This window comes from Mesoplodon mirus (assembly GCF_964341445.2).
Source record: "Mesoplodon mirus genome assembly, chromosome: 2".
Classification (NCBI taxonomy): Eukaryota; Metazoa; Chordata; class Mammalia; order Artiodactyla; family Ziphiidae; genus Mesoplodon; species Mesoplodon mirus.
The window spans coordinates 67170785-67184053 of NC_138977.1; the positions used below are offsets into that span (position 1 = coordinate 67170785).

A 13269-nucleotide genomic window follows, 5' to 3' on the forward strand; every position below is an offset into this window, starting at 1 on the left:
GGTCTTGGGGCTGAGTTCCCAGCGGAGATTTTCTGGTTGATGTTCTCCTTGAGGACCTCAGTGATCGACGGATATAAATTGTGGGCTATCTCTGTGTCGGGGTTCATGGAAGGATCATAAAGCTCTGTGGCCAGGCATCAGGTTCACTGAGGGACCCAAATGCAGGCTTTGGTGTTATTTCCAAAGAAGGTTATCATTATTATGTGTTTGTTTGTGTTTTAAAAATTAATTTTCTAAGTGTGGATGTGTTTAATGTGTTTAATATACATAGTAACCCTGATGGATATGTCTGCATTTTGAGGAGCCTCAGAAATGCAGGTATAGCATCTTTGAGGCCCTGGAGGGGCTCATTAAGGAACATCAGACCAGACTCTGGCATTGGACAGTCCATGTTTATGAGCTGGGATATTTTCTGTCAGAGCTGTCTGTAAATGAACTACCCTTGTATTGTGACGAGCTCTTCATCACAGGAAATGGTTATGCGTAGGCTGAAAGTATCTGAAAAGGTTTCTGTGGTGGATTAAATATGCCTCTTGGTAAGTTTTTGTCCTCACCTCCCTTTGAGAAGTAGGGTCTGCTTCCTGTACTCTGAGTCTCCGCCAGCCTTGTGGTGAGCTTTGGTCTGTAGGATGCAGTGGAAGTGACTCTGTGTAACTTCTGAGGACGGGCTGTAAGATTTGTAGCTTCTGCCTTTGCCCCTCTGGCAATGCTCACTTTTGGAAGCTGCCTCATGAGAAGCCTTCCTTGCCCTAGACTCCCAAGTTGCAAGGACACCCAGGCTAGAGCCAAACAGAGGCTATGTGGAGGAACACCAAGGCACCAGGCACGTGAGTGAAGCCTTCGTGGTTCTTCCAGTCAATGAGCTCAACCAAGTGGTTGACCTTGGCTGACACAATGTAGGGCCGAAGGGCCACCCAGCCAAGCCCCGCCCGAATTAATAGTCCACAGAATCACAAGCACATATAACGGTTGTGTTTTAAGCCACTAAATTTGCTGAAAGCTTGTTGTTACTTAGCAATAGATAACTGCAACAGCTTTGCCAAAGGGATTTATGCATCGGGCTAGAAATTGGTTTAGATAATTTTTATGTGTCTTTCAACACCAAGATTCTACCATAATGTGAGTCTTGCATGCAGCAATGCAGCGATAACATTCATCTAATTTAATACTTTTTTTTCCCCCTGAGAACCTAAGTGCAGGTTGTTTGGGGGAGGGTGGTGGTGGTAGTAATAAACTCCCTGCTCTCAAAAAGCTTACAGGGTGCCAGGGGAGAGACAGCTCTATGAGCAGCCCTCAGCCCCAACCACGCCCAGGGGACCATAGAGGGCGAAGGTCCCTCCAGGAGTCTTGCACGAGCAAAGACAGGAAATGTAAAGGAGGTCTGTGGAACGATGAATGGTCTGCTGGGGGCAGAGAAAAAAGCACACGATGGGTGGAGCCAGATGTAAACCTGGAAAGGTAGGCTGTGGAGTCCTTGGATGCTACGCTAAGGAGGTGGACAGTTTTCTGTGGGCAAAGCAGACCTGTGAGGATACAGAGGGCCATGGCTGGATCAAGTTTTACGAGGATGACTGGTGGGGATGGTGTGATTCCAGTGATGAAAGTTTGCAGGGAGAGAGAGGCCACTTAGGAGATCTTTGCAGTGGTCAAAGTGGGAAATAAGGGTCTGGACAGAGTCTGTGACTACGGAGAGATAGAAGGGGATGGACAGGGAGAAACGGTGGTCGTGAAATCAACAAGGCTTGGCATCAATTAGATGTCAGGATGAGGGAAAGCAGAGAGCAAAGTGTCTGAGCCCCAGGCTGAGGGATGGGTAGAGGGCACCACCCTCTAACCGTGGGGACCTGGGAAGGAGGCGCAGACTTGGAGGAGAGAATGTGCTTGGAATGGCTGTGCTGAGGGTTTTTTTTGTTGTTGTTTGTTTTGTTTTTGTTTTTTAACCACCCAGAAGGGGGAGGGGGGTGGGGGCTAGAGGAGAGGAGAGAACCTGGATGAGAAGCCTGGTGGTGGAGGGAGGTTGGCTGGGCTCACTTTGGGCAGCCTGTGTTGAGGATGTAGGCGCGTTCTGCGAATTCTCCTGGTCATAGGAAATTCCTTTTAGAAAATGGGGGGAAAAAAATCCCAGAACCTTGTGTAGGGTCAAAGAGGGAACTTCAAAATAGGAGATACAGACAGCTAAAAACATGTTTTTAAAAACCATTCTGTTGTGGCTGGCACCATTTGAATGAGATTTACATAGAAGTTTTTTTTTTTTTAGAAAAAAGGAGATCATGAGGCCAGATAACATTTGCATTTTTTCCCCTGCTTTCTTAACCCATAGGACTGATTTCGGATGCTTCTCCCTCTGCTTCCGACCACAGGACACGGCCTAAGGATCCTGCTCTCTCCCTCTCCCTCAGGGCCTGTGAACTCCTTTCCCCACCTCTAGGTCTCCTGCCCCCTCCCTCCTCCTCCCAGTTTCCCTGATGAGGAAGACACCCTACAGCTAAGCTGTCCTTTCACTTTTCTCTCTTTTCTATTCAAGGCCACTCCCTTTTTCCTTTTTTTCCTTTAAGGCTGGAGTTCATTTTGGCCACCTCATGACATCCTCCACAACTAGAGAAACTATCTCTGCCTTATTCCCAATCAGGTTATAACCGGTGGGAAAACCTTCCACTTTCCATTTTCTCTCAAAAATTGTAGGCTTTATCTGAGTTTCTCTTGGACATGGCTGGCATCGACAAGGCAGCGTGGTGTGTGGTTTACCCTTTCCCCATCACGGATCATCACAAACCCTCTCTTCATCAATTTGTTAATTGACTCACTCTTTCGGTCTGTGTTATGGAGCACCCAGTATCTGCTAGGCCCTGTGCTGGGAACTGGCGATGGAGGAATAAACGACACAGGCCTGGCCCTGTCCTTTGGGAGTACATCATCCCACAAGGCACAATGGTATCACTGGGGCCAGGCTAAAAAAAAAAACGACTAGACCTTCCAGAAAAAGCATCTGTCTCCGTGACATTTTCCATTGGGGTGAGACGGGCCAGGCCTCTGTGTGCTCCTGCGGTGTGCTGTTACTGATGGGTTATCAGGAGAAGGGGGATTGAATAAGCTGGACAGCTCAGAGGGCTTTGGGCTTGCCAGAAAAAAGCAATTGACTCCTAAGGTGGAAGGCGAGTGTTTTTGCCTATCTGCCTTTTGGCTGCATTGGCCTTTGGCTGCTAAGCCTAAGAAAGATGGCCTTTTCTTCAGTCATCACAGATGGGCCAGATGACTCTGAAAGTAGCAACAGTGAAAGTTTTCAGGCAATTTTAGCTGTGAAGGTTGAGCATTTTAGCAAAACCAGGGCGAGAATAATGTAGTACTCTTTATTTGTAATTGAAAGCGTTTTCTTGTGTCGACTCATCCCTGTGAAGAGCTTGCCTTTGTCACAGTAAGTTACCAGTTGTTTTCCTTTGAGATGGAGGTTGATGCAGGTTTCTGGCTCTTAGATGTTGTCTCAATCTCAGGAGGAAGGGGTTGAGTGAACAGTGGCACTGCCATCTGTCTATCTATCTGTCTATTTATTTATTTATTGGTAGTAATTTTTTCCCATCTTTATTGAGGTGTAATTGACAAATCAAAATTGTATGTGTTTAAAGTGTACAATGTGATGTTTTGATATACATGTACATTGTGAAATGATTACCCAATCAAGCTAATTAACATATCCATCACTTCACCTAGTTACTTTTTGTGTGTGTGTGATAAAAACACTTAAGATTTACCCTGAGAAAATTTCAAATATACAATACAGTGTTAATTTATAGTCCTCATGCTGTACATTAGATGTCCAGAATTCATTCATGCTGCATAACTGAAACTTTGTGCCTTTTCATCAAACACAGCTTAAGTATCTATAGACAGAAGAATAGATAAAAGAAGTAGTATATATGTATATACGGTGGAATATTATTCAGTCTTAAAAAAGAAGGAAATACTGCCAGTTGTGACAACACAGATGAACTTGGAGAACATTATGCTAAGTGAAATAAGCTAGACACAGAAAGCCAGATTTGCATGACCTCACTTAAATGTGGAGACTAACAAAGTCGAACTTGTAGAAGCAGAGAGTAGAATGGAGGTTGCCGGGTTGGGGTCAGGGGAGTGGGCACTGCCATTGACCTTGCTGCTTCATGTCACCACAGCTGATTGGAGTAGGAACACTGCATTTAATTTGAGGTGGTTGGTCAAATGCTATTTAGCTATGGTACGCCAGTCATGACCCTTCAGTGTCCTTGTTATGGGCTAAATTGTGTCCGCTTAAAATACACATGTTGAGGTCCCAACCTCCAGTATCTTAGAATGTAACTATATTTGGAGCTGAGGTCTTTAAAGAGGAAATTAAGTTAAAATGAGGTCTTTAGGGTGGGCCCTGATTCCCTATGATTGGTATCCTTAAAAGAAGAGGAAATTTGGACACAGACATGTATGAACACAGAGGAAAGACCATGTGAACACACAGGGAGAAGATGGCCATCTATAAGTACTTTGTTATGGCAGCCGGGTAAGCTAGTGCACCCCTTATCCTTACAAGGGAGTAGGACTAGGGGGTTGAAGCCCCTCTGGCTTTGACATGCCTTGACTGCCTGGATTTTCCCTGAGATCCACTCCTGTCTGGAAGACTCCTGGGGGCAGATGATGGATCTATAGTCCCCGGGTGGAAGCTGTCTTGGTCGGTGCCCTGTGTATTGCGTATTGCGTGATGTGGTGACCACAGTCAGATCAGGGATTCCTGGGGGAGGAATAGAAACCCACTGTGTAAACTGTGAAGTGCTGTGCCAGTGTGATGCTTCATTTTTGTGCTTCCGAGACGCTAGTGACTGATGAAGGTGAAATACAGCTTTGGGGTAAGATTCAACTTCTGCTTTGGAGTCAGACAGACCTTGGTTCCCCTTTTGCATCAGTCATTAACTCTCTGTTCTAGTATTTCCCATCTTAAAACCAGCCAACCAGCACACCCTCCCTCCCCATTTCTATCTTAACCCCACCTTCCCCTCCAGCTGCCACTTCCTGTCTCTGCTCCTTTTTTACAGGAAATGTCTTGAAAGGGTTGTCTGCGGTCACTCCCCTGCCTCCGCCACTCTGCCTGGATGGCTGCCCGTCGCACCACTAGGGCTGCTGTTGACAAGATCTCCCAGCGCCCTGAGACCACGTCCTGTGTCCCTTGTTGCTTCTCTGTCCTTATCTTTTGTGATGTCTCAGCGGCCTGAGCTCAGCTTACAACTCCCTTTTTACTTGAAATGCTTTCCTCTCTTGGCTTCCCCCACGGACGTCGCCCCTTCTGGTTTTTTATCTTACCCCTTGGTCTGCCTTCTCAGTCTCCTTTTCTGGCTCCAGCTCTTTCTCCCAACTTTTAAATGGCTTAGCGCCCCAAGACACCCTGGCTATTTTCTCTTGATCTACCTTCTTTCTCGCATTGATAACATCAAGTCCATGGCTGAGAAACATCACCCCCGAGCAGAGGACCTCTCAGTCAACACCTGCAGCCTGCACTCACCCTCAAGTCCTGGGGTCACGTGTCCCATGGCCCACGGCAGGCCTCTTGGATGTCAGATGGCGTCTCAGACTCATTAAAGATAGAATTTTGTTTGTTTTTCTTCCAGCCACAGTGGATAATTCTCTACTCAAACATGCCAAACCTGTTTTCAGTGCTGGGGCTACTGCACCTGTGGTTCCCTTGCTCTGGAAATTTCTTCTCCCTGAGACTCACTCATCAGCCTTCTTATTAGTTAGGTCTCAGATCAGTCCCTTTTGAGAGGACTTCTGGTCACGCAGCCTACATTAGCCTCCCAGACTCTATCACTTACCCTGTTTTAATTCTCTGCATACTTTATTATTTCTGATATATTTTTTATTTTACTTGATGAGTGTTTTTCCATCATTGGAAGGCAAGCTCCGAGAGAGTGGTGCCGTGTCTGCCTTGTTCATGGCTACATCCCCAGTGCCTGGAGCAGGCCGAGCCTCCTGGATGCTCAGTAAGGATTTGGTGAATGACTAGATGAAGCTGCTCAACTTCTTTAGCCCTTAATTCCTGACTCCTAGAGAGTGGGTCAATAGGAAGCTGGAATTTTATCTATGTTTTAGAATTTAAAAAAATGATCATTGAATTGGAGAAAAGTCCTCAATCTGTGCCGTTTCAGAAGCAACAAAATCCTTGCCTTTTTTTTTTTTTTAAATGAGGGACTCAAAACTCACAGTTACTGTCTTCTTTTTTTTTTTTATCCATTAAAATATCAATGGACTGAAAAAGTTATGAGCCACAAAAACAGAGAAAATGAGAGGAGGGAAGAACAGATGAGAAAATGTCCACAGAAGTTTGGTTTCTGGAAGACAGAGGGAGAGCGGTGCGGGGGTCAGCGGGGCTCCTGCAGGAAGAGAGCTGGTGGCACTGAGCCGACTCAGTCCAGAGTCCCCACAGGCTCGGGACTTGGGGGCAGCAGATACATGAAGGATGGCGCTGAGAATGTGAGATTGGTGGCAAGTTTCTATGTGGAGTGGCTGGACCCTCAGGTCCCTGCTTTCACCTGTTTCTTCCAGGCTACTTCATCCCTTCCTCTAACCAGGAGGAGATGGGGAGTTGCAAGGGCAAGGTTGGGGCTCAGTGTATCAGGCTGAGTGGAGACAGCAGATGGGGGGCAAGTGGGAAACAGGGGGAGCAAGCAAAGGTCTGAACTCTGAACAGTGGGACCTGCAGCCAGGGTTGCCTGTAGGGTGTACAGGCCTGGCAACTTTTTTTTTTTGGCGGCGTTTTTGTCTATAGCAAATAAACAATTTGAACTACATAAAATCAGTCTATTAGCTCTATTCTGGTGGCCCAATCTCATGTGATCCTATGATAAAAATATTGTGTTGGCCAGTAGGATTCATCTGCTTTCTGGGCCACCCTTCTGGAACCAGGGCCTGGCCACTGGGCCCCAGGATGACTCCATAAATATGAATCTTGGAGCCCCTTGGGGGCACTTGGTTAACCCCTTGTGTGCAGGAGAGGGTCAGAGAGCACCTTGAAGGGGAGAAGGAGGCACTAGGACTCATGTGGGACCTGGTCTGGGCTTGGGGCATCTTACCTGGACAACACTGCTGCCCCTGCCAGTCCTGGGGGTACTATTTCTGGCCAGTCTTGGGGGAACTTGCAAGGGAAATTTGCAAAAAGACACCTCAAAGCATCGGTTTCCCATGAAGTGTGGGGCTTAGGTTAGGGGTCCTGCTTGCTTGAGTCTAAGGGCTGTTCTACCTGCAGCCTGCATCCTACCACAGACTCCTGGGATGCTGGTGGTCTCATACCACCCAGGTAGGGCAGAGAAGACACTGAATAATCTCAGAGGAAGGACCTCCAGATACTTACATTTGAGGGTCCTCAATGAAATGGCTGATCCTTTTTTTTTTTGGTGCGGTACGCGGGCCTCTCGCTGCTATGGTCTCTCCCGTTGTGGAGCACAGGCTCCGGATGCGCAGGCTCAGTGGTCATGGCTCACGGGCCCAGCCGCTCCGCAGCATGTGGGATCTTCCCGGCCCGGGGCACGAACCCGTGTCCCCTGCATCGGCAGGCGGACTCTCAACCACTGCGCCATCAGTGAAGCCCAAATGGCTGGCCCTTCATCCAGTCTTATAGAGTTAAGCCCATCTCTCAAGGAAACCCTGACTACACACTCTGAGTCTCTGTTTCAGATACATACTTAACTTTCTCTCTTGAATGTGAGCAGTCAGGGAACATCAGACATCAGAGGAAAGCCTCCAACACAAATGACAGGCACCAAATAAAACAAACTTAAAAGAAAACAAAAAAGCAAAGAAGAGAGGAAACAGATCTAAATCAGAATATGGGGGAGAAAAATCTCTAAAATCCTCAGAGATGAGCTATTGCATTCATGACACAATTTCAGGGTGTAACGAAGCAAAAAGAAACAACCAAAGAATAAGAAAGAGGGCTTGGGAATTACAAATGTGCTAGCTGACATAAAAAATTCAGTAGAAGGCTTGGGGGATAAAGTCAGTGAAATCAGCCAGGAAGTAGAACAGAAAGACAAGAGATGGAAAATAAAAGAGAAATGATAAGGCACTTATAGGGTCAAATCAGGCAGTCCATCAGTTGACACATAGGAGTTCTAGAAAGAAAGAGGCAAAATGAGAGGAGAAGAAATTATCACAAAAATTCTAGGCAGAGATGTATTAGACTAGAAGAACCTGAAACTCCAATCGAAAGCATCCTGAGTGCCTAACACAATCAATGAAAGAAAATCCACATCAAGGCACATCTATTAAAAAGGTTCAGGGACTTCCCTGGTGGTGCAGTGGTTAAGAATCCGCCTGCCATTGCAGGGGACATGGGTTCGATCCCTGGTGCTGGAAGATCCCACATGCTGCGGAGCAACTAAGCCCATGCACCACAACTACTGAGCCTGCGCTCCAGAGCCCGCGAGCCACAACTACTGAAGCCTGCATGCCCTAGAGCCCATGTGCCAAAACTACTGAGCCCATGCGCCAAAACTACTGAGCCCACGCGCTGCAACTACTGAAGCTGCACGCCTAGAGCCTGTGCTCTGCCACAAGAGAAGCCACTGTAATGAGAAGCCCGCGCACCACAATGAAGAGTAGCCCTCATTTGCCACAGCTAGAGAAAGCTCGTGCACAGCAACGAAGACCCAATGCAGTCCCCCCCCCCCCAAAAAAAAAGGTTCAGAATTCAGTGATAAAGAGAAAAATTAGTGCCTTATGCAGAAGAATGAGAATCCAAGTGCTGGATGCTGGAAGACAAGATAGTAAAGTCTTTAAACTTCTGCAGGAAAAATTTTTTTTTTTTTTTTTTGGTGGTACGTGGGCCTCTCACTGTTGTGGCCTCTCCCGCTGTGGAGCACAGGCTCCTGACGTGCAGGCTCAGTGGCCGTGGCTCACGGGCCCAGCTGCTCTACAGCATGTGGGATCCTCCCAGACCGGGGCATGAACCAGTGTCCCCCGCATCGGCAGGCGGACTCTCAACCACTGCGCCACCAGGGAAGCCCCGGAAAATTATTTTTAATCAGATTCTATGCTTAGCTAGAAGTTACATGCGAAGGTAGCATATAGATATTTTCAGACAAGACTCTATATAGACGTATAGATTATATATAGATCTATCTATAGATATATAGATAAATAAATACATATATATATATAAATATAGATATTTTCAGACAAGTGTCTCTCTGTGCATCCTTTTCTGAGAGGTATTGTGAGCTATGTTGCTGCAAAATGAGGATGTGGACAAGAAAGAAAACATGGAACAAAGAAACAGGGGCTTCAGCTCACGGGAGGCTGAGAGGCAAGTCCTGAGAGGACAGGCGGACAGGAGACCTAGATGGCAGCCAGCTGAGATGGGGAAGGAGAGATGCATCTGGGGGGCGGGCGTCCCTTGGAAAAGATCACTGCTGTATTGTCTGTTATAAAAAAAAACACTTGGTTAAACACAGAGAAAGATTTACTGCAGATCTTAGAGAAGTTTGGCAAAAATTCAACACTCTACTTCAAGATAAAGCAACTAGTAACTCAGGAAAGAAAATTATTCGAAAGAAAAATCATCACACTGCCATGTTTTACTGAATTTCAGATGTCATTAATGGTAAAATCTATGATTATTTTAAGAAGAAAGAAAAAAACTGTTGGCTATGAAAAAGGCAAGTAGTAAGTTGTAAGACATACATATTTTAGAGATATTAGAAAGTTAAAAAATGTAATTCTTAGAATTGGTGAAAATAGCACCCTATTTGGCGTTACAGTGAACTATATTTAGTTCTGCACCCATGTTTGATTTAACCACAAATTGTGATGTAAATCTATTGTGAGGGTAAGGAGAGGAAAAGTATGGGTACGTACCTGTGTGGGAAATATAAATGCTAAATACTCATGTACCAAAAAAGAAAGGTAGTAGTTAATGTCTAGAATTGATAAATCAAGAATTAGCAGCATTATTCAGACATGGATGTAACCACATGAAGGAAAGCTAAAATAATTGAGGATGGTGACCTCTGGGCAGTAGATGAGGGTGGGGTAGGTTGGGGTGAAGTGGATTGGAGAATTGATGTTTTTTTTACAACAAGCCTTTTGGCATATAATGCATGATTGACATGTGTGTGCATGTTGCTTTGATTAAACAAAGGTAGAGGAAAATACACACATGGCCTTTTTGGAGCTTGAAAGCAGGACAATAATTGGAGATTTGGGGCCCCCCCAAACCTGCTTTCTCTCTGAAATATCTTCTCTGAAGATAAGGTTAAGATATAATCATATCCTGCTTAACTGGCCTCCAGGAAGACCAGGAGGCCCTCCCCATGCCTACCCTCCCCTCTTCCCCAACAATGGAAGTGTGACCAAGGGTGGCCCAAAGTCCTCTTACTATTGCAGAAAGCTTTAGTGTCTTCAAATCGTTCACATGTTTCAGGCCATTTGATCCTTACCATGGCTCAAAAATTAGGTGTAAGTATCACCGTTTCATGTGCATAGAGACAGAGCCTGGAGGGGCACCACTGGCCCACCTCTTCCCGTGACAGCTCGGCCCTTCCCTGCCCGTGCCCTGTTACCATCACCTAACGTCACCCTGTCCCCGTGGTATCTTAGAGGAAAGAGGAAGAGGAGAGGAAGCGAGGAGAAGAGCAGATTCGCCTCCAGGAAGAGCAGAGGGCGAAGGAACTCTACTGGACCCTGAAGCAGGCCCAGCTGCAGAGCCTCCCCAGTGAGAAGGAGGAACGCGAGTGGGAAGAACAGCGTGAGTAGAGCTTGTCTCTTGGGGACTGGGAGGCCGGCCTGCCTTCTTCAGCCACTCTCCTCCCACCTGTCTATTTGCTCAGTCATCATTCCAGTTCACTCAATCAGCCCAGAGCCTTTGCCTGGGGTCAACCATGTGTGTGGTCCTGCTAAGGGCCCAGGGGGTAAGGGCTCCATCCTCAAGGAACTTACTTGCCTGTTGGGGAGGTTTCTTATACTAAAGAATAAAACCCTACATTTACTGAGTTACCAATAATTTTCTGACTCTGTGCTAAGCCCTGGGGATCCAGAGATGAGGGATCACGGTCCTTATCTTGGGGGAACTCACTGGCCAGACAGGAGACAGACACACAGGCTAAGGGCTTTGAGGGAAAATGCACACGTTCTGTTGGAGCACATGGTGGCTATCCTGGTGGCGTTTCAGTTGAGTTATGAAGTGAGGCTTGATGGTGGCATAGGGATAACAGACAAAGAAGCTGGAGAGGGCCCTTGGGAAGGAGCACCCAGAATATGACAAAGGAATGTGGTGTGCTTAGGAAGTTAGAGATGTATGGGGTGACTCTTAAACTTGGAGAGTGTCAGGGGTGGTAAGAAGTTAGGTGGGAAAGAAAGGGTGGAACCAGGTTTGAAGGGTGGCGTTTTAATATGTTCTTGAGATTTGCTTTAATCGGGTATGGTTAGACATTCAGACATGGAAATGACTGTCTTGCAGGAAGAAGTTTTTCCTCACAGATTCCTAGACATGGAGAGCATGGCATGCCAGGCAGGGCCACATGGGGAAGCACGAGGGTGAGTCAGGAGACAGAGGGAGCAAGGGGAAAAAGTGGGCAAGAGCCTTCACTGTGGTTTCTTTGGAAAAGGTAAGGTAGGGCAGGGTAAACAGGCTTAGGATTGGCTAGTATGAATAATTTCAGCAGGCTCTGGGGTCCAGGGGCTGTCTCTAGTTCTCGGATACCTGGCCCTGGGGTGGTTATGGCAGATGGATAGATTGTGGGGTGTAAGAACTAGATAAAAGAGGTGGTTGGAATGTGGGCTTTGCATTGGTTAGTTTGCATTTGAAAGGCACACTTGCACGTGAGTCCTTTACTAGCGTTAGGAATTCACTAGCTCTTGGACGGGCAGTCTCTGAAGGATGGCAAGGCCCCAGATGTCAAAACTTTGAAAAATACAGAAAATAAAAAGGCACGATTAATATAGGTGTACACTGGCAGCTTCTAAAGGTGAGTGACATGCTTCAGGCTGGGTTTGGGAGTGAAAGGAACTAGGGCCACAGCAGGGAGAGCAGAGATGTGAGGTGCCTTCTGCTGGCCAGCGTTCTGGTCCTCAGCAGAGGTCCTTCTTTTTTTTTTTTTTTTGCGGTACGCGGGCCTCTCACTGTTGTGGCCTCTCCTGCTGCGGAGCACAGGCTCCGGACGCGCAGGCCCAGCGGCCATGGCTCACGGGCCCAGCCGCTCCGCGGCATGTGAGATCCTCCCAGACCGGGGCACGAACCTGTGTCCCCTGCATCGGCAGGCGGACTCCCAACCACCGTGCCACCAGGGAAGCCCCCTCAGCACTTCTTAGTCATCTGCCAGATTCATTAAACAGACTTAAAAAAATTGAGATGTAATTCACATACCATAAAATACATCCTTTTAAAGTGCTCAATTCAGTGGTTTCTAGTATACTCACAAAGTTGTGCAACCATCACCACTATCTAATTCTAGAATATTTTCATCACCAGAGAAAGAAACTCTGCCCACTGGCAGTTACTTCCCTGCCCCCCGCCCCCACCCCCCTGGAAACCATTAATCTAATTTCTGTCCCTATGGATTTGCCTGTTATGGACATTTCATATAAATAGAATCATACATTATGTGACCTTTTGTGTCTGACTTCTTTCATTTAGCATGTTTTCAAGGTCCATCCACATTGTAGCATGGATCAGTCATTCATTCTTTTTTATGACTGCATAAAATTCTAATGTGTGCATATACCACATTTCTGTTTATCCATTTATCAGTTTGATGGACACTTGGGTTGTTTCCACTTTTTGGCTATTATAGATGATGTTGCTCTGAGTACTTGTGTAGGTTTTTGTGTGAACATATATTTTCATTTCTCTTGGATATATATCCAGGAGTGGAATTTCTGGGTCGTAGGATAACTCTATGTTTAACGTTTTGGGAAACTGCCATACTGTTTTCCAAAGTGACTCTACCATTTTACATTTCTACAAGCAATGTGTGAGTGTTCCAATTTCTTCATATCCTTGTCAGCACTTGTTTTTCGTGGTGTTTTGCTTTATAGCCATCCTAATGGGTATGAAGTGCTACCTCATCGTGATTTTGATTTGCATCTACCTAACGACTGCCAAAAAAAATACTGAGGATCATAAGAAACTATTATGAACAATTATATTCCAACAAATTAGCTAATCTAGAAGAAATGAATAACTTTCTAGAAACATACAACTACCAAGACCGAATCATGAAGAAATAGAAAATCTGAACCGTCCAGTTACTAATAAGAATA

The 13269-nt window shown here is 46.2% G+C and overlaps 1 protein-coding gene across 1 annotated transcript in view; it reads left to right on the forward strand.

Annotated features, from left to right (window-relative positions):
* SH2D4B (SH2 domain containing 4B) overlaps positions 1-13269 on the forward strand; it is a 78961-nt gene that overhangs the window by 26321 nt on the left and 39371 nt on the right. The window contains exon 4 of the mRNA XM_082611213.1: positions 10609-10756. Coding sequence (XP_082467339.1) covers positions 10609-10756 — 148 coding nt within the window. The remainder of the gene's footprint in view (positions 1-10608; positions 10757-13269) is intronic.